Here is a 21,614-nt window from a genome sequence, read left to right on the forward strand (position 1 = left end):
TTTGATGTCACTGGCAACTAAAACTCTTTGTGATTCTCTCTTCATCTGAGTCCGGGTCTGGTAAATGGTCGTGAACTACTTATAGAAGAAATGCAGTGAAGTCATTTGTATACTTGGACACTTGAGGGACGTAAAAGAAATGGCCGACATGAGAAGTGAGTCAGACAGAAAAAGCAACCAAGTTAGTTAGGTGGTAGCGAAAGTACGGTCATTGTGACGCATTTATTTTAAAATGAATTCTACAAAACTGCAACAGGAAATCCTGTGAGGTTTGGGAGAAAAAAAGTGTAATCATTGCTGTTGGATAAACATTTTTGCGAGTTTATGAGCTTTACAAATTTCCGTCAATCTTTCCCAGAGTAAAAGCTCAAAAGAAAGGAGAAAACTCTGACAGACAACTATTATCATTATCTTGATATGCTAACAGCTCAAGTTGCAGGCAGTGGAGACGATATTTCACAGCAACATGTCCTGGATGACACCATTGGGTGTTGACAACTACAGCTAATCCACTTAATTTTTAACTCCTCTGGGATTTTTGGTTGGTGTTCAGGTATTATTTGAGCTTCTGAGATGCTAATCAGTTCCTCTCGGCCTTATTGCCGCGGTTACGCTTTACAGCAGCTGTCTCAAAGTAGAAAAAAAGGGACATTCAGTGAAGTTTTGTTTGGCTGCTGTGTAAATACAAGGATGAGCGCTTCTCTTAGACACACTTCAAAATGTGGAAAAACAAGGCAGATGTTTTGATCTCCATAAGAAATTAAGTAACAATAAAACATCTACTAATTACAACTTTTGCGTAATGATTTTACTATGGCGGCAATTTGCCAACTCCTGACAAGGGATACTAATATATGTATATGAGCGTCGCTGCGTGATATGAGGCAGATTCTCTAGATGCATTTGGGTTTCAGGAAGCGGTAGGGTTTCTCAACCAACACAGTGAGAGCGCAGCCGACTGCCAGAGTCAGGACCAGATGGCCGAGGAACAGGTACATCTGTAGAGGACAGACACCCATTAGCATGGAAATATGAGGACACTAGAAAGACAAGAATGTTTATTTGTTAAAAAAATGATGACGATGCAATGCTCACAAAGTTGATGTCTGTGTAGTGGATCGGCGTCTCTTGCATGCCATTGTAGAGGACGATGAAGACGGGATGTATCAGATAACAGGCAAAGCTAATGTTGGAAAGTGGAACCCAGAAAGAAAAGGACAAGAATGTCTGGATAAAACCTGGAGAAACAAATACACACAAAAACTGAGACGCCAGTTCTTCCCTTCCCTCTACACTGTGCACTTTAGACTGCAAAGTCTGGAGTTCAAAGATAAACATAACCTAATACTTGTGGCGAAGGTTTTGGTAAAAGCAACCAAAGAACAAAGAAGAAGAATGAAACGCGCATGCTTTTTTTAAAAATGAAATTAAGTGTTCTGCCAAACTGAAGATGTAATTGGATTTATTCAAACCTCCACAGCCCTCCTCACAGGCTAGTATGATCCAACTCACTGTCAGGGCCCAGACTGGTCTGTGCAACCCCTGATATAGAGCATGAGCCGCAGATGGATAAGGTGGGGTTTCTTTCAGGAAGTAGGCCAGTCCGATCAGCAAAACCATCAGAGAAAAACAGCAGAACCAACCAAGCGCTACTTGCCACTGAATAAAGAAATCAAGCACAAATATGCAAAGCTGGGTTTCAGTTTAAAGTTACATCAGCTGACGTGCAAAAACCCCCAAAAATAAGTCAAAATGAGTCAAATTTACTTCCACCAGTAAACAAGTAAACATGCAAAATACTTAAGCCGGTTCTACTTTATAAACGAAGTAAGAGTTCTGAAATTCTTCAAGAATGGAAAATCTAAATAACTCACCCTTCCCTTTAATAGTTGATCTTTCTTTCTTGTCAGGTATATTCCTGTTAGGATCCCTATGAGAAACGGTCCATATCTTGTGTACGGTTTCACATAATAATGCAAAACATAGCTGTCTGATGTTCTGCAAAGATAAAACTCTTCAACGTAAACATGTGGACGCTAAAAGAATTTATATTATTTACTGAACCTCTTTAGGTTAGCAGGTTTACATTGTGGATGGCTGAAAGACTGGAAGGTGGAGGTGTGCGGTTATAGCAGCACTGGCCACAGTAGTGCTCACCAAAAGGCCTCCTACCACAATAGCAAACACACTTCTTTTACTGAAACAGAAGGGACAGAATGGAAAAGGTTATTACTCTAGTTTATATGGTGTTTGAGAAGATGTTAAAGGATGTGGACATACAGTCTATAAATATAGACCAGCAGGGGGGTTGTGGCGAAACACTGGAAGTCCAGAGACAGGTACCAAGTCCAGGGAATACACTGAGGAGACATTGGGAGAGAGGCAAAAATGAGCTGAAATTCCTCCTGAAGACATAAGAAGCTGATGAAACTTACAATCTCATGGACTGGTAGGAGATTGCTAACCAGCAGTAAGTTAGTCCACCAGTAAGCCTTGCAGTCCATCAACATTTCAACAAATGGGAACCAGTAGGGTCCCTGCCGCACCAAAGAGATGATGCTGATGGTGAGACACACTGTAAACAGATGTAAAGGCTGAACCCTGGAGTGGGAAGATGAAGAGAGAAATGTTACCTTTCAGTCCTCAGATTTACTGTACAAAAACATTATACTTCCTTTCACCCATTAAATTTGCTGACATTTTCTTACAACTCCAAATTTATCGGCAGAATAAATATTGAACAATGCCTACAGGGTATGAATTATTTTGTGAAGCACTGCACTACAGGCATCCAGTCATGATATCATGCCTTTTAATCCTCTTGAAGAGATAGTTTGCGACCAGACCGAGACTTAAATTGCCTTCTGCCTTGTCGATTGAGCTCAGCAAAGACCTGGCACTGAGTAAACCTCTGAAAAGTAAAGTTAGAAGTTAGAAATCACATTATGTACCACAATAAGGTTAGCAGTATTTCAATGAAGTCTCACCCCAGCAGTAAGAAGGTGTCAACAGCGAGAAAAACAGGCCCGCTTATGGTGAGCACATATACTGGGCTGCTTTCAACTGCTTTCCTCCATGTTTTGTAATTATCTACAATAGAGACACAACAATGTGAATCCAATATTTGGAAGATGTTACAGCCTGTTTTCTTTCTTACCTAGGTTGTTAATAACTGGGAACTGTGCAGAATGGCCACATATAATCCACAGCAAACTGAGGACACGGATGCCGTTCAGAGAGGTGTAATTTTCACATCGGGAAGAGGAGGCGGTGCTGAGGACTTCCTTGCTTGTTGTCTGCAAGGAGAGTGCTTGAAAGCAGCTGGAAACGCAGCTTCGAGAAAGACACTGTCCAGCAGGTCCAATTCTGCCTGTAAAATTAAACATCTGAGTACTTGTCTATTAGGAGGAGGGCAAATAAACATTCTCCTTACCATTTTCCTCTAATGTGGCCCCATTCATTTCTTTGTCATTGGTTTTCAGGGTGCCATAAAAGTTTAAATGGGAAAACTCTATTGTGGGATTGACCATGCTGCTCTGCTCTAATCTTCTTAAGGCTGTGAACAGGGTGGCCACAAGAGGAATGGCTAACATTACGCAACACACACACCTGTGGAGGGAAAAATAACCAAGTTTAACTCAACCATCGGCATCGAAGAACCAGCATGCAGAGTGATGGGAGTAATATCAGGGGATGACTAATACACTGACATGCAGGCAATGTCTGATGCATCAAGAGCAACTGCGTCAGCCATACAGTGAGTCATAATCAGCTCCCAAGAAGACTGATTGGTCAGGATTGGAGGTAATGGACTAAGGAGGGACTTCTGGTTAAGCTGAAGTCTGTCTATTGGAAAAATAGGCCCAAGTGAGGAAAATGTGAAAATAACCCTAAAGCAGAGAAAGACAAATATGCAGAGAATCTGTCTTATTAAACACTCACCACACTGCACCAGTTGCTTCACATCGTCTTCCCCACATGAGTCAGGAACACAAATACCCACAAAATACTGTGTTGCTCCCTGCAATAGCAGGGAAAAATATTTACAGTTTTTCTCTATAACTTTCTATCCATCCATCATAAAGGTTTTTATTGGGAATCACCTGCTTCAGGAACACCTGGCAGTACTGAGCAGAGAAGCTGGGGCCGATGGCCGAGCGACACTGCTGCGGCGAACCAGGCTGGTTCACGTTACCTTCTTTAACACTGCTGCCCATCTTTCCAAAGGAGTCATACACTTTTGAAAATAGGAGAGAAACATTGCCCCTTACGTTTTCCATAGGAATGACAATTCCTTTTTAGTGAGACATTCATCTGCTTTGATATGGATCATAATTAACAGAAATAAAGGCAAAAAAGATTAATTTGATGTCTTCGGCAAACATTTTTCCTTAAGCTTTTCAGTCATGAATTTATTTACACTCACTGCCATTTAAATATTAGGAAGAGTGAAATATTTATTGCACTTGTCTTTTATCGTTATATTTTTTTAACCCTCTCCAGGCAGATGTTGCAGATTTGCAACAGCTCAGTGCTACTTAGCTAATCTTTGCAAGTAATTTGAGCCTAAGAGGGTTAAATGACCACAAACACAACATTGCATTTGTAAGAATTAAATCTAAATATGTGCCAGCTCATTTTCAAACAAACCTGGGGCTCTGTTGATAAAGAAAAAAATATATCCAGTCTGCCAAACTACAAGAAAAATATTCAAAAGGTGTGAGCACTTACTGAGAGCAGCATATTCCTCTGGCTTGTCCTGGTTTAATTCCCAAAGGAACGTGTTGATATCCTTCATACATCTTTGCAGTATACTGTAGTTGAGTGAGTTTCCAAGTGTAAAACTGTCGCTCACTAACAGAAGAAACACAAGCCAGCCAAGGGCCATTTCAGTGCCAACTCGACCTCTTCCGTCCATGAGGTGCTTAAATAACAGAAAGGGTCACCTCATCAAACAGAGAGGAGCATGAAATTGATCTTCTTGTGGAGAAATGGAAAACTGCTTTGGAAACTGGTGCAGGGGGGATTTTCTGCATCAGGTGTGAAGAGCATTTAGTTACTTGAAAAACAGAAGAATCAGAGCTGAACACGTCACTGCACAGCACGACAGTAATTAATGTGGAATCGCACGCATGGTCTGCTTCCTGAACAAGCATCAGGCGAATTTAATTCCATCAACCAAACCAAATTTGGATTTCAGTAGAGCACATTTTGAATTTGCTGTTGAAGGTTCAGGTGTTTTGCTGCGTTGTACCTGAGAGCATCACTGACACAAAGCAAACTACATTATCCCTGATAGAACTTCAGAGACACTAGAAAGATGCCTGCATTTATTTCAAACAGTACCTTAATGACAATAAATATTCTACACCCATAATAAAATCTGTGCAAACTGCCCACTAGAGGGAGACATTGTCTCACCAAGCAACCGAAAGAGAGCAAGAGCTTTATCTGGAAACAGTGCAGCAGAGGCAAGAAGAAACGTTATAACACAGACTTTCATTAAAGCTAGACATTATTAATATTTACTGAATTTAGTTAATTACAAATTTACAAATACTGAAAGACAAATTATGTGTAGTGTTGCATGAAAAAAGTCAGTCAAGAATGAAATGCATACAAAAAATATTGACCAATGAAAATGTGAAAGCGACAGTGACGTAAAGGATTACTGGCAAAGAAAAGAATCGATTTTATTCCACTTTAAATGTGTACAGTGGCATCAATACTTTTCAGTACCCTTTTGTAAAAATGTTTTAAAAAGTTTGCTTGTATGTATTTCTTTTTGTCTTAATATCACACTCCACAATTTAGAAAAATCTGACTAAGTCTGACCACATCTTGAGAGGGGAAATTATTGTGGCCAAAGGTTAGGTAAATGGCAAAACACACTGTAAACAGGTGCTATGACAAGCCATTAGCATCAATAAGACTTTTTTTAACGCCTTGCTGTAAACTGTAAATCACAGAATTTTTTTGTGCCATAGTGTTGTAAACTTTAATGAACAAATGATAGTGCTCTGCATTAGATTTTAGGGCATTTTCACCCAATAAGTACATTGCAAGGGCAGACACAACCAGAAAGATCACTGACCTTTTGGAAAAGACTGAAAATTGTTGAAAGTACCTGCCATTCTGCTGCTGTTTTAATCATATCCAGTTTCACAGGAAAGTTTGGTATGGTATTTAATTCGCTATGTTATTTTCTGATAGTAAAACATCAGCAAACAATGCGCTTCCGTAGAAAAAAAAAGGACAGACATTACGTTATTTACAGATCGCGAAGAGGCATGTTGATCTCCTGAGGCCGCACTGCCACTCATGCAAAAACACAAACATTACAAGGTAAAATCAGCACTTGCATAAAAAAGAGATGTTTCTTTGGCAAAAGAAATTATATAAATAATAGCAAAGCTTGTTTTTAAGTGTGAAGTCCTAATAATGCAACAAAAAATAGCTTGCTTATTTTTAGACTTTCTACACATCTTCACTGCATCGTGGTGTGGAAGGCATTGTTGGTTTTAATGCAAATAATGACGAGTGAATTCCTAATATGTTTTTCACGGAACAGCTGATGTTTAATATGCGTGTAGGATTGGGTCAGTTCTGGCATTTTTCTCTGTTTATTGACGAAACAATAATTTTGCACACCAGCATCAGAACTTTTTAAAAAAATGGCAGAAGCAGCAGTAAGACACATAATTATTACACAATTCACAGACTGCTTCTCACATGCAGCTATACAGTGCAAAATATTAAGATCCTTATCAAACTGTGGATGAAGTTATGTATGTCAAAAACTAAGAAAGACACTTCAAGATTTTATTTTATTCTTGTTAAAAGGGACTAGTTTTCATTTGAAGCCAATTTTCATGGTTGCTTTTGAACGGCCAGCATGTTAATTGAAGTAAATGGCAATTACAGTGTAATCAATTTGGTGAATCAGAGAGGCTCTCATGAAGTGGGGGCTATTTCATCATCTTATGTATGAAACATGGACTGGTCTAAACATGGTGCCTAGAGATTCAATGGTGGTGTAACAGTCTGGGTCAGCTTTGTTGCTTCTAAACATAGCCGTCCTGCCACAAAGAAACACACCATCATTTCATTTGAAGAAAATTTTAACAAAATTGGCTTCAAATGAAAACTAGTCCCTTTTAACAAGAATAAAATAAAATCTTGACGTGTCTTCTTAGTTTTTGACATACATAACTTCAACTCTAAGTGGTTCATTAAGTTAGTTGTTCATTCGATAATAAAATGTGGTTGACAATATAAAACGTCTGTGATTAAAAAACAAACACAAGAAAAACTGAAGAAACTTAGAGGTGAACATTTTTTTTCCACAGTGTTGTAACTGTCTCAGGCTAAAGTGACAAAACCTTGACAGAATTGTGAAATTATTTGGGAGTTTCTAAAGCTGGTCCTGTTTTGTATATGTAGCTTGATATCAATTTGAAACTGTATTCCTCGTTTTTCAAACTTAGCAAGCCCTGACTGCTGACTCCTACTGATGACATTCGTTCAAAAAACACTTGACTGGTGATTTAGACGGCAGGTCAACCCACAGCTAGTCAACCCTGGCTGCTCCTCTTCTTAGCCATGAAGTGAGACAATGACAGTGCTTTGACTTGTGTAAAGGTTAGCCAGTTGTGCACTCTATTAGACCAGGCAGTGCCATTTGATGCTTATCAGTTTGGGTCAATTTTACACATTGCACTGGTTGTGTTACAGTGAATTATAGCCAAACAGAAACCTGGAAGCTGTGGTATTTGACATTTACACTTAAGATGAACCAGGAACCAGGATGCCTTTGTCTGAAAAAGAAAAAGAAAAAAAAAACTTCCAGGCATCCTGGTTCCTGGTTCATCTTATGCCTCCAATATGTTTTACTCTTGAGAATGGAAGATGTCTGAAACATCTTTTATGTCCAATGATCATTATTGACCCTATCAATTTAACTATTAACCTGGATTTAATTATGTAAGCTTATGATATTGTTTTGATAAGCCATTACAACCAGAGGCAGTTTAAAGACAGGCTCGACTTTGTGACCTGTTCCATGAAAGAGGCTGCTGACAAAAAAAAGAGCCTCACTGTTCCTTTTAAAAAGTAATTAAAACACTATTGAGATCATATTTTATTAACTAGTCATGTTCTATGAATATTTCAGCTTCACTGCCAAGGTTACATTCATTTTCAGCAAGATTCAAGGCAGAGCACATTCATCATAATTCCAACATCGACCTACAATCTAAAATATAGAAAAGTTATAAAGGAAAAAAAAATCTATCTAAGAACCAGATAAACATTGCTATGGATATGTCAGTCTTATTTCCACTGTGCTCTAAGACAAATTAACACTAACAATCTGGAAAGACTGAAAGTCTTAATATCTTATGTTTTAAGTATTTTGGAAAAAATATATTTATCTCAGAGAGCTGCCATGACAAGAACACATTTCACAATTGTTCTTGAATTTGGGTGAGGACTATTAGGCAAAAACATATTATTATGTGAGACACTCAGTAACTTTTATTTGACCTTTATTCATTTAAGTTTTGAAATCATTGTTCATATTTCTATTCATCAGACTTTTTTTTTTTACATTGGTTGGATGCAGTTAGTTTTTAATAGGCCAGAAATCTTCTGAAAGCTCAAAGTGCCTCTGGATTAAATTGTTTTGGCATCTAGCATTTTAGGCAAATTATAGATGCACAGCTGCATTTTCTTATCACGACAATAAGAAAAAAGTAGTTAATTTGTTGTAATTGCAGTTTCAGAGTATATTCTGAAATTTAGGTCCTCAACAAAGAAAATACCTGTACCTGTAGTTATATATTTTTTTTCTGCCAGACTTTCGTTGAATATCAGAGGCACAAAAAAACTCGACTGCTGATCAAGTGCAGATTATAATAGTGGTTTTATACATTGTCTTGTCGTAGTGAAAAGAATACTTTGGAAATAATCAGGTCATCTTAGAAAATTTACTCAAAGTCTACTGAAAATTCTCTGTCTGTACAAAAACGTTCCTGATATTTTTGCTGAAAGACACAAATGGAGACTTTGATGTGTATTAAATTTTCTTGCGTGTATATTCTACTGTTTACATTAAGTTGTACACTACAACATCATGTATTTACAGGATAACCACATCTATAGGAGGTACCACAAGTTTAAGAAACTCATGGAATGGTTATAATTCATCTTTCTCTCACTTTTGAGCAGCGCTCAGGGTCTTTGACCTTATGAATGCCATCCCATGTGTCCTCATATGAGTTTTCAAATGTCCTTCAGTCTCAAACGTATTCCCACACACCTTACATTTGGTATTTGGCGTCCCGTCATTGTTCTCATCTACAACATCCAGTTGGTTTTCCCGTTGACTCTCTTCATCTTCCCGGTCTCTCCCATTATATCTACCAAGACTCTTGAGCTCCTTTAGCCGATGGACGATGAAGAGGTGTCGGGCCAGCGAGCGGGGGGAGGTGTAGCAGAGTCCGCACTCCTGACACTGGTGGGACGAGCCATCAGACTTGTGCTGGGGAATGTGCGTGTGGAAAGCAGCAATATCCTCAGTGGCGAAGCCACAGACGGCACATTTGTGATTTTTGGGGACGTTCACTTTTAGTCTCTTCAATGGTTGTGAGTCGGAACCCCTGGAGTTCAAGCCTGGAGACCCCTCATCTTCATCTGGATTTCTTTTGGGGCTTCGGTTCTGAAAAGAAAGCAAAAGATGAGCTCAGGAAAATAGCTTTGCTATGAAGTGCAAAACTCATTGGCATCAATCTAACAAAGAGTTCAGTACTTTAGGAAGTGCAACAGAAGAGCAGTTTAGCCAACACTAGGTCCAACATTTCAGCTCAAAGGTCTGTGATGACAGAAAACGAATGATTCATAACAATCTATGATTGCACCAAATCAGAAAAATAATGGAAAAAATTAGAAAAACTCAACAAAATATTTATAAAACTAAAATATGAACCAAATAAAAGTTTTTTTTTTCATTTATAAATGTCAAACATAAAAATACTAAAGCAAAAACACTTAATATAAAAAAGCAACAAAGCACAGAAAACCTTTACAGAGCTGTTGAAAACAAAATAGCAATAAATGCAAAGACAGACGTTTTGGCAAACATTTAGTTGTTGAATTCATGCAGCTGTACCGTTTGGTTGTCCGGTGGGGTCTCAACATTTTCAGTCCTTCCTGCTGGGTTCACGGATTACCTCCATGAATCATCTGAATGTGCTGGTCCAGCAGCACTCTTTTTGTGAAGGGCTGACTTAGAGCAGGGCAGTGTCTGAAAATTAAAATCAATAATAAGACAAATAGAGTTGCTGGACGGTGCACATTATGTAGTAATTTTCATTTCTTAAATTAAACTGTGTTAATCGGATGAATAATGGGAGAAACCATTGTGATCTTTTTCATATTTCAGCTGTTTTTGTTTAATGGATTAGTAGAAAAATATTAAATGTGCTCAATTTTACTTTCATAGCTGAACTGAAAGGTTGTGTGTGGAAAATTTAGCTCAGTACTACTGAGGACGCATTTATGGATTTGTGTTAGAACAGAATTACAGCTATTAATTAATCACTCTAAGTGGGGTGGTGGGACTCACGGGCAGGTGTAGACCTTTCGTAGTCCTTTATGTTTTAGACGGTTGTGTCGGCAAAGACTGTGGGAGGAGCTGAAAGACTTGTCACACTGTTGACATGGATGCTTCTTCAGTATCTGCAGTTTGAAAGTTATATTGGAAGTGTCACACACAAAGCAGAAGAAACTGTCTTTTTTTATAACAAAACTGCAGAACATTCACCTTGCCGTGTTCACGCCTCATGTGTGTGACGAACAGCTCCCTGGACCTGAGGGGGGCGTTGCATTCTCCACATGTGTATCCTGAGCTGACAGGGCTCTTCAGGTCTGCTGCGCAGTTGCTATTGGTTGTCTTCAGCGGCGATGACGATGGCTTCTTTTCTCCCTTATCTTGACAAAAGACATTTTCTCCGTCTTTGTTGTTATTTTTGGGGATGTTGCTGTTGGTGCTGTTGGAGTTGGTGGGCTTCGCACTAAGTGGAAGGTTGATCCCCAGGTTTGGTGGACCCTCTATGGTCTTCAGGGTTCCATGGATGGCCTGAAGAGATCCACAACATCACCTTTTCACACGTTGATAATAATAATGTGCCATGAACCACTTCATTAAATTAATATGACTGAAGTGATTGGCATTAGGTGTTAGAAGAGGAGGTTTAATTTAGCTTGGTTTGAAGTTATAAATAGAATAATTGTAAGGCTAAATCCTGATATTTTTTTTTTTTTAAATTATCAGGAAACTAAGAGAAAATAGAAAAACGTACCTTAATGTGGTCCAGCATCAACTGCTTCTGGGCATAGTGCACGGAACAGTCGGGACATTTAAAGATGGAAACTTTAAAATTGGAAATGTGCTGCTCAAAATGTGAGCTGAGCAAGGACTGGAGAGTGAACACTGTGTCACACATGGAGCATTTATATATCACCCTGGAAGACAGAAAATGTCATAATTATTAGGAAACTTCAAACATAGCAAAAAGTAACAGACTCGAAGCATCCTCTACAATCTGAGCTACAGTTGTATTTACAAAAGCCAAGGATTTGTTCAAGAAATAAGAAAATTTGTGTTTGCTAATTAAATCCAATAGTACCTTTCAAAATACTCTGTAATTGTGAGTAAAAATAAATTGATCTTTTGAAACAGTTGCATAATGTGAGAAGTTGCTCTTGTGCACAGCTATAACTGTGTGGTTTGGCTCAGCTGCAAAACAAGACAGGAATAAATTGCAACAAACATTCTGGGCCGAAGAGAAGATCATCAGGACTGACATTTAGGACTTGTAACAGTCTAAGATTAGGAAAAGGGAAGCTAGCATCTCTACAAACCCCACACTTAGACTTTTACCTTCAGGTTGGCGCTGCAGGATGCTAATTGCAAAACCAACTTGTTAAAATGTCTCATCATTTTGATGAACAGTGTCCAGATATGTACTATGCAAATTTGCACTTTGACCTTATCTTACAAAATCTTACAAAACAGTATGTTTACATATGTTCTTGAACAATTTATTTTCCACCAAATTTTATGTTATCAGTTTTTAAATTTCTTTCCACTGACAGCTAAATGGGACCAAAGTCAAATTCCTTGTTAGTGTGCACAACTTTCACTGATAATGCGGTTTCTGAAGCTCAGTTAGATTATGCTACTGCAATAAAAGCTTAATGTATCTGAAGTTTTTGGCATTTCCCATCAGTAAGTAAACAGCTGTGGTCAGGTGTTAGGTGGTTAAAGGTTTCCACGTGGAAAAAACACACACAATTTAAGCTGCCATAATGAAAAGCAGCAAATCCTTCTGCTGAGAAGGAAGCCAAGGATGGTTATCTAGACAGAAAGGAATTGGACATGGTGTTTATGTCACATTAGCGCTAATTTGAGTGAAAAAAAAGAGGTTGGGTATCTGCAAATGTGTAGGCTTAGTTTCCTATAGACAAAAAAAGTAAGAGGCAAATGATAATACAGCAGACAAAATTAAATTAAACAAAGTAGATTTTTAAAAATTTATTCTAAACACATTGTAAACAAAAAGGAACCTACTTGGGCTCGCCTGCCTTGGCCCCTGGATGCTGTGTGTATGCATGCGAGTGAGTTCCTGGAGCAGACTTGAAAGCCATGGGGCAGAGTGGACATTTGTAGAAGACCTCAGAGTGCATGTTCTGGATGTGAGACTTGAGAGTTGTAACATCAACAAAGATCACGCTACAGTGAGCACAGCTGGAAAACAGCACAGAAAAAACACAAAAGCAAGTTGAACAAAGAATGAATAAAATAAAGTCAAGCCATACTTGTTCAAAGTTTTTTTTCATATTTTTCCATTACTCTTCCAAACAAAGGTCAGGCAGCAAAACAATAATCCGAAGTATACAAGACACCCTCCCTTGATTTACTCTACAAGGCTAAATTGGTCTCATCAAAGTTCAAACCTAAGTCTGATTTTGAAAAATGGCAGTATACAGTTGAAAAATCCTACAGTGTCTGAATTAAAAAAATGTGCAAAAATATGTAAGGAAAATTTGTATAAATTTGCATTCCACAATTATAAAAAGGTCCGATAGTTATTGCAAATTCTTGATGACAGTTGTTGGTTCCCCCATTAAATTAAATAATTTGAATGTTACGTCTGTTCTTAAATACAAAAATAGCAATGCCGACACTAGTTACCTGTCAAGCTCACACTACATTGTCTTCAGATGCATGTGTGATTGTACATTGTTGTAATTTGTGATGGACTGCCAGCCTCTTAATGAAGTACTCTACTTCTTTGATATGCTCCAGCCCTTCTTTGATTGAGGTGGTATGTTAATGAGGGAGAGAATGTTTCTCTGCATTTGGTCTTTAGCGACAAAAAATGTCAAGAATTGATTGAAAACAGGTTTTTAACTGGTCTATTATTGCTTGAAAACAAAAAAAAAGTATTTTTTAATAGCTTGTATCTTGGATGACTCAACCACAAAGATTGTGACTGTCACCTTTTGTCCCTCTCATTTTGTCCTGAATGATGTGTCATGAAGCAATTTAGGTGTCAAGCTGAAGCCAAATTGCCAAGAAACCATGCTAAATAACTGCAATTAAAATGACAATTAAAATGGTCTTTGGACATTGAAGTAAGAAAAAGACCACTTAGAGTGAAATATTGGCTCTTTCAACAATGAAATGTACGCAACCTCTAGAAATAATATCTCAGCAAAAGAAAAACTAGAATTATGGATCATTTTGGTTTGAATTGAGATATACTGACCGATAGCCGACTCTGCGAGTGTAGTGCAGGCAGTTCTTGGTGACGTGGGTCTGAAAGTGAACAGACCGACAACTGGCACCACACTCTGGACAAATATAAGGGGACTTGTGCTGATGGATTCGTTGGTGGGACAGAAAGCTGCATTGATTTGGAAGAAGCATCTGGCAAACTGTGCATGTTTTCTATGAAAGAAGGAAATAAATGTTGGTCAATTTTTATGAACAGGCTGGAACAATTATACAAAAATGCAGGAATATTACAGAGAGAAAGAGTGAGCAATATTAACACTACAGGCAAGGACAGACAAAAAAGACTTCCATCCATCCATCCATCCATCCATCCATCCATCCATCCATCCATCCATCCATCCATCCATCCATCCATCATCCATCCATCCATCCATCCATCCATCCATCCATCCATCCATCCATCCATCCATCCATCCATCCATCCATCCATCCATCCATCCATCCATCCATCCATCCATCCATCCATCCATCCATCCATCCATCCATCCATCCATCCATCCATCCATCCATCCAGAAAAATGACTATGCACACACTCACTCTGAAACCCATTTTGAAATATCAATTGAACTAACACCAGTATTCTTAAACTGTGGAACGAAGTTGGAGTACCCTGCGAGAACCTAGACATGCACAGGGAGAGCAGGTAAACTCCATGTAGAGCCTACCTGTTCTCCTTGGGATTTAGACAAAGGACTTTCTTCAGACAAAGCAACCACACAAACAACTATATACCTATGTAGCCCTTGTGAAGCCTTAGCTTGATTGAAAAGCTGTTTTTAATAAAATGGTACCTACCTGACTGTTGGGTTCTGGTGCTTGTTGATAGTGCATGGCCAGTGAACTGTCATCCTGGAATATTTCAGTGCACTCCAAACATTTCAAGTTGTGCCGACCAAGCTTTGATGCATCATCCTCCAAAGGCATGGCTGCCACAAGGGGAGCGCTGCATGGCGCTGATATCACTGTAGTCTGGTTACCACCAGCAATCTTAGCTTGTGTTTGACTTGCAGGTGCCTGTGCTTGAGATGTGGGGGTGTTGATAGTGATGCAAGGGGCCACTGGCAAATTTGATGAATTAATCATCTGATCTACAGGAATGGGTTTGAGGATTAGATGTGAACACTGCATGACCACCCCTTGGTCCTTGTGACCTCTCGCATGAGATAACAGGCTACATTTGTTGTAGAAAACCAAACTTTTGGCACAATGGTTGCAGGTGACCTCGATTCTCACACTTCGGCGTTCATAGTGGTGTTTCAGGCTCTTTTCGAGAGCAAACGAATCTCCACACTCCAGGCACTTGTAGCCCCGGGAGGGTAGTAAAATACAGGCTGAGGTTGGTGGAGAGAGGTTTGGGACATACACAGGAAGAGGGTTCAGGCTACTTAGGACTTTATTGAAAGCATCTACTACAGAGCCTTGAGAGCTTGTGAACATCTGAACCCGAGAGACTTTTTTGGAAGCTTGGCCAGTGACGCCAGTCTGTTTACTTTGTTGTGATCGTTGCTTCTGGGAAGGTTTTGAGGAGCATAAGACCTGCTGAAGATCACAAGCAACAGATGACACTGTCTGAGGAAGAAGACTGAGGTTACTAAGATGCACTGTCTTTGGCACAAGTTTAGCATTGGCCAAACTGGAGGCAGGCACCAAGACCGTTTGTTGCTGGATAGCATTTGCGGCTTTCAGGATAGCACTGCTGGCACTTTGCACAGATGCGGCAGGGATAACTGTTGCTTTGACTGTAGTGTTGTTAGCCAGCTTGAGGTTAATAACTTGTGAACTGGCTGTTTTGACTGCGGATACTGGCAAGAAAGCTGTTGCCACAGGCTTAATAGTCATTTGTTTTGTGATTTCAATTGATGGGCACACAGTGGTTGCTACCACGGTTGATGGCAAAGAGGGCTTTGATGGTGATGTAAAAATTGTGCTGGTAGTTGTCATAAGACATGGACTATTGTCTTCATTCTTCAAGCTTTCAGTATCAAATTCCGGAAGGACTCTGCTGACAGTACGCTTGATCTGTCCAGAAGAGGTCTTAATTGTTTTAATTCTAACCTTTGGAATGACTGGAGTGGTGTCTATGTTAGAAGCAGGGGAACCTTTGTTGCTGCCCTCACTGATAACACCAGAGGGGCTTTCTGGTTCCCTGGTAAGAAGGTTCATTGTCAAATCAATGTCTGACTCTTGCTCCTGTAGTCTGTCTATTCCTCTGAGATTTTCCTTAGATGGTTTAGGTTCTTTCTGTGCTGGTATAGAGTCCAACACATCAAAATCAGTTGTTTTCCCACTTAGTGATGCAATAGCTGCTATACAAGAATACAGTTTTGTGGGGGACTGGTCTTTGACTTGTGGGATACTTAGTACATCAACTAGGTCAGGTGACTTTCTACCATCCATGGAGGCTTGATTTTGAGGTTTGAAAAAATTGTCTTTCAGGGTTTTTTCTGGTATTGGTAATTGAGATGAAATGTAAGAACATCTTTTAGTCTGATTCTTGTTTTGACCTGATTTGTTGTAAACTTTAAAATCTGGTCCTCTGTTTTAGCAATGGAAGTGAAGAAGAATTGGCTTTTCTGTACACCACTTGTGTCAACTACTTCAATTTTGTCCTCATCATCAAACTCTTCAGCACTAGATATTGGACTGAACTGAGTGAAAGTAGGAGATTGAGGATTGAATTTATATCCATCATCTCTGGGAACTTTCAATTCTTCCTTAGTGTGTTGAGCAGCTGGTGGTGCTGTTGATAAGGAGCCATTAGATAGTCCACTGCCAAAAGCACTTGCTTGGGAATGAGAGTTATAACACTTGTCTTTATCAAATTTGGTTCCAACATATTCACTTGTGTCTGTGCTGCGAATGTTTTTACAATTACACTAACACCAGCATCATGTTCGCTGCAGGAGTTGTGAGACTCATCTGCACAGTCAGTCCCCCGATTACTCTGTTGCTTGAGTTGTCCATCTTGCTCATCTTGGTGACCAGATTCAATGGCAGCTTTAGGATCCACCATGTCAGGGATGTTAAAGGCTGCCAGTAGGTCATCAAAGTCAGGCGTCTTCATATCTCCCATGTTCCTTCCCTGGATCTGATATTAGATCACCTGAAATACACAAATAAATTGAGAACAGTTTAATTAAGCTTGACTTGCCCACTCCAAGACAGATGCTTTGATCATTACTTTTTGGAATATGTTTTTGAACTAAAACTGTTCCCTCAGTATTTGTTATAGTTTGTATGTTAATTTAAATATGATCAAAAATAATTGTGTATATAGTCTTTTTTCTTTTTTTACATCTAATACAACATATTCCTGGTATTAACTCAAAGCATTTTTTTGCCAATTGGAGAACAAACATACTGGGGAAATCTCGCAGCACTACTAAATGCTGCTCTAATGCTGGTGATCTAGCAAGAAACACAGTAGCTTACAGGGCTACTGTAAGCTTGAAGGAATCATGGAGATTCGCTGTCTTACTGCACAGCGAAACCAATTTCACTGCTAAAGACTGGCAATCTGAGGCAATTTGCATACTTAACTGCATGATCACATGGAGAAACCAGTTGCCATGTGATCAGCATGACAAGAAAGCATTTGAGCTGTTTTACCACACTGACAACAACAAGTATGGAGGAGTCAAGGTTAGGCTTTCAATATTGAAACACTGCAGTTGTTGCCAAGCATGATGAAGGCAGCATCATGCTGTGGAGCTATTTCTTTCTGAGTGATATTGGTGATTCAATTAAGTGGGTAAAGTGACAAAGGGTGATTGCTATCACCAAACACCCCAACTTTACCACAAACCAACAGCTAACAGCTCGGAGGTTGAAACATGGAGATAACTTGTTCCAGCAGCACAGTTATGCTTATGCAATGCACAAAGCAAGATAGCATAAAGCTTCTGGGTGGCACCAATCCCTGCTCAATAGATAACCCTTACATTTTGGGCCAGTGCTCAGAAACCAACCAGTCTAAGATACTACCACCGTTCTTAATAAGAACACTGAACAAATATTAAGCCAGAATAATGCCAAACACTTGTGTAAGGTTAAAAATACTTCCTGATGTAAAGTCAAGAAACATTTAAACTAAAATTGGAAGGTGCATAGGCACAGTATAGTTAATGCAGGATGTATAATTTTGACCATGTGTTAATCAGACAAAGTACTATCTTTTGCATCAAGTTCTTGTTTTATAAATTCATTGTGATTTATCGTCATTCCACTTTATGTGCGATAGATCATTGAAAGATCCAAATTAGTCTGACATTCATGGACGTGAATTCTCTTTGTAAATAAGTAAACAAAACTGTATGGAAAGCATATTATGGAATTATAGATGCTGAATTTCTTGTGTTCTGAATGTCATATTTATTTATTTATTGACATAATCCATGTTAATTTGTCTTCAGTTACACAGTCCCAACCCTTTGGCACTGTCGTGTCGTGGAAAATTATGTTTGCTTATATTATGATTGTGTGGTTCATGTTTAAATTCTGCAAGCAAAAAGGAAAAAAAAAGTGATTAAATCTTAATCATTTCTTGATTTTGATCTGTGCACATGAGGTAAATAAACATGGGTGCTTGAGTCACATACATGGAGCTGATCTTCTATGTAATACAAAACCAGAGCAGTACTTGAACCAAACATATCTGCACTCTTGGACCCGTGACAAATAAACAATCTTATTTTGCATGAATCCATATTTCATAACTTCATTTCGTAGAGAAGGAATCATGGAGGTAATATGATAGAAACAGTGAAGAGAATGAAAATGGTAATGAGGGGAGAGGGAAGGCAGTAAATCCTGTGAGAAGAAAAAAAATGGCTGCTGAGCTGTGTGAAGCTGCAGCAGGGAGAAGGAGAAAGGCCTGGTTGAAAAACAGCGAGTTTCAGCCATGACAGCCACAGCAGCCTGACGTAGGAAGCTTTGATGAAGAAAAATGACAAAAACACAACACAGGATGGCTTTCTATGCCTGCAGTTTAATGCACATGCACTTTTTTTCTCCAGAAAGAATTAACATTTTATGACACAGCTGCTGTTTCAGTAAAGTATGTAAAATAATGGTGGAGACATGCAAGTTAATCAGCAAGTCCTCACCCTCTTGTCTTCGCTCAGTCCAGCCACTTAGCCAAACCTTCTTTCCTTGCTGCCTTCCATCCTGCAACAAACAGAGTCACAACACAGCTAACCCACAGGAGGCATCCACCCCACCCTGTCTGGGGGAAAAAAAATATCTTCCCAAACAGGCAAAGGCCCAGAATACAAGGTCAGGTTACATCCAGGCATCTGGTGAGTGCTGGTGGTCCTGATATGGATCGTCTTCGGTCATTCTCTGCACCACAAGCAGCACTAAGACATATAAACAGACACATAGATCATGCTCCTGTGTTGAGTGTGTGTATGTGAATGTGTGAGGCAGGGCTCCCAGCAGCAGATTCACAGACTCATAGCCAGCCCCGTCCCCCTGCCCTTGTCCCTTCCCAAATCTCCTTTCTCCCCTCGTGAACCGTGCAGTTCTGCACTCCAACACTCAGCAGGCAAAGAGCAGGTAGGGGAGCCCTGTTAGCCACCAGCGGCTGAGCTGTGAGGGGCTGCCATGAACGAGTCTGGGCTATCTCTATCCCCGTGCAGCATAGAGACGGCATTGTTCCCATCAGCCCTCTGTCTGCCTCAAACCGGTTCCAGCTGGTTCTGGTCACTCGACTAAAGCCCTGGGTTGCTGCAGCACGGCCTCAAAAATGCACAGGAAGAGGCTCTGCCCACCTCCCAGGAAGCACTGCGACGTTTTCTTTCTTTATAGACACGTTTTGTCATAAAGATCGTTTTAAGCTGGAAACATAACAAGGGAGATGACTCATTTTCAGAGCCATAAAAATACAAAGAAGAAGTCAGAGGGGGAAAAAAAAGAGCTGTCAATTTGCACCCCCAATTTTTTTAACCTTGTATTTTCCAATTTGTCCCTTCTTACTTTCATACATACATGTTTATAAAGCGCTGGGTGAAAAATTGAGAAATTCAGCTGTTTAGATACATGGTTATGAAATTGTAATGTGAATATGACATTGGGACAATTGCATGAGTTAAGAAATTATGATCTCTAATCAAACCAAAATAAGTGTGAGTGACCTTCTGATGAGGAATTTAAACCTACATGTTCTTACCTGGATCGATTTAAGAAAATCAGTTAAACTGGCCATCATTGTGGGTACAAGACATTCCTGTTGGAAGAACTTTTATTTTTCATTATCATTTATTTGTTTTATCTTTATCTTATATCATCCATTTATTTACCTTTGTATTTACATTTTGTGCTTTAAGTGTTTCGAAAGTGTTAGCAGAGAATAGAAAGCTGTGAGAAGCGGCCTGCAGAGTAATAAAAAGGAGGGTACATTGAACGGGAAGTTCCAGAACTCATTATCCAGAGGAACTGCAAACAGATATTCTTATCTTATGAAATATGTTTTGAAGGTTGTATAATTAAGTTCTGTGCATTTGAGTGTGCAGCTGTGCTTTGCTCCCCTCCCCTTTAGGACTGAACACGCATCATGTAACCAGGACATTCCTAATTTTAATAAAAGGCTGAAGTGGGTCTATGACTAACCTACTGCTGGTGACTGAGTCATTCATGTACAGTAACTAAAGTGGGCTACAGGTAGCTTGTGGAACATTAATTTAAATCAGTGTGGGTCAGTGTGGGTACACAATATCACAGTGTTGGGTAGTCGATGGATTGTTAGTTCGAAGCATCCAGCTAAGTTTCACACCCAACATTTTCAGGAACCAAAACAACCAAAACTACAAATGTATGAAATGTCAAAAGGCTAAAAGATCAGTCCTGGCCAGAATTAATGCAGATGATTCGATTTAACAGGATTCAATGTGAGAATTTATTTTAATATCATGAAACAACTCTTTTGTTTGACTTGTCATGATGGCAGCTAAAGCTCAATCTGGTCTGTTTCCTACAGTAAGCTTTCTGTGCTTTAATATCAGCTACAAAATGCACCCAAATGCGCTAAATATCTGTCAGCAGCAATAGATTGATCAATGTGGTGTAAAGGCAAGCAGCATAAGACACAGGCAACAATCAAAAAGACATACTTTCATGCGTCTCCTTCACCAGATTCCCTCCTTCTGCCCCCCAACCAACTTGCAACCCCACAAAGACACAGATGAAGGTGAACATGCACTCCCATGCATATATAGGTAAACGAAGCATACCCTTGTCAGATTTATTTTCCACTCTGAGAAGTACCAGGGAGAAAAAAAATCTTCCTGTAGAGGCCTCAGCACTTGCTTTTAACAGCCCCCTGTTCCAGCCTCTTTCCTCCTTCCTCCTTCCCCACCTCCACTGCCCCTTCTTACTTCTGTTCTTCACTAGAGTAGTTTTCAGTCTCAGTGGAGGCCTCGTTTTGTCACACAAACGCCATCAAAAGCAGCACCAACGCCACCTCCGCAGCTGAGGCGTGAAGCGGTGGATGGCGAAAGGGGGCAGTGTTCAGCAGTCAAATGAGGCCTTTTGTCTCTGCATGTGCGGCAGGGTGAGGGGACTCTCCACTCTGGCTCGGGAGCAGGAGCAGCAGCTGGTGCAGAGAGACACACGAGAAAGAGAGGGAGACAGAGACATGGGGGGAAGGTGCAGGACAGAGAAGAAGAACGGAAATAAGGCAGACTTTAATAACAGACTTCAATCTGTGCGCACTGTTTAAGGCCTTTCTCCGGAAACAATCCTACAGAAAGATTA

The 21,614-nt window shown here is 39.7% G+C and overlaps 2 protein-coding genes across 2 annotated transcripts; both read right to left on the reverse strand.

Moving 5' to 3' along the window:
• Positions 1 to 893: 893 nt before the first annotated feature.
• On the reverse strand, positions 894 to 4,798 carry LOC129366579 (O-acyltransferase like protein-like). The gene is made up of 15 exons (XM_055040528.1): positions 4,732 to 4,798; positions 4,104 to 4,237; positions 3,943 to 4,021; positions 3,711 to 3,846; positions 3,434 to 3,609; positions 3,158 to 3,370; positions 2,988 to 3,090; positions 2,810 to 2,911; positions 2,436 to 2,601; positions 2,281 to 2,360; positions 2,087 to 2,197; positions 1,875 to 1,998; positions 1,473 to 1,659; positions 1,096 to 1,238; positions 894 to 998 (listed from the first exon to the last, which is right to left on the reverse strand). Exons 1-15 carry the CDS (start codon positions 4,796 to 4,798, stop codon positions 894 to 896), a joined length of 1,926 nt encoding a protein of 641 aa, XP_054896503.1.
• Positions 4,799 to 8,127: 3,329 nt separating this feature from the next.
• LOC129366510 (zinc finger protein 532-like) lies at positions 8,128 to 19,747 on the reverse strand. Its single transcript, XM_055040415.1, is given in 12 exon segments — positions 8,128 to 9,718; positions 10,169 to 10,219; positions 10,222 to 10,303; positions 10,625 to 10,737; positions 10,823 to 11,137; positions 11,361 to 11,523; positions 12,632 to 12,808; positions 13,833 to 14,014; positions 14,658 to 16,387; positions 16,390 to 16,731; positions 16,734 to 16,965; positions 18,968 to 19,747. Coding segments are annotated over 11 exon segments (3,861 nt in total). The 5' UTR covers positions 16,936 to 16,965; positions 18,968 to 19,747; the 3' UTR covers positions 8,128 to 9,214.
• Between the last annotated feature and the right edge of the window lie 1,867 nt (positions 19,748 to 21,614).

This window comes from Poeciliopsis prolifica, unplaced genomic scaffold (assembly GCF_027474105.1).
Source record: "Poeciliopsis prolifica strain line A6 unplaced genomic scaffold, Auburn_PproV2 SCAFFOLD015, whole genome shotgun sequence".
In the NCBI taxonomy this organism is placed as follows: Eukaryota; Metazoa; Chordata; class Actinopteri; order Cyprinodontiformes; family Poeciliidae; genus Poeciliopsis; species Poeciliopsis prolifica.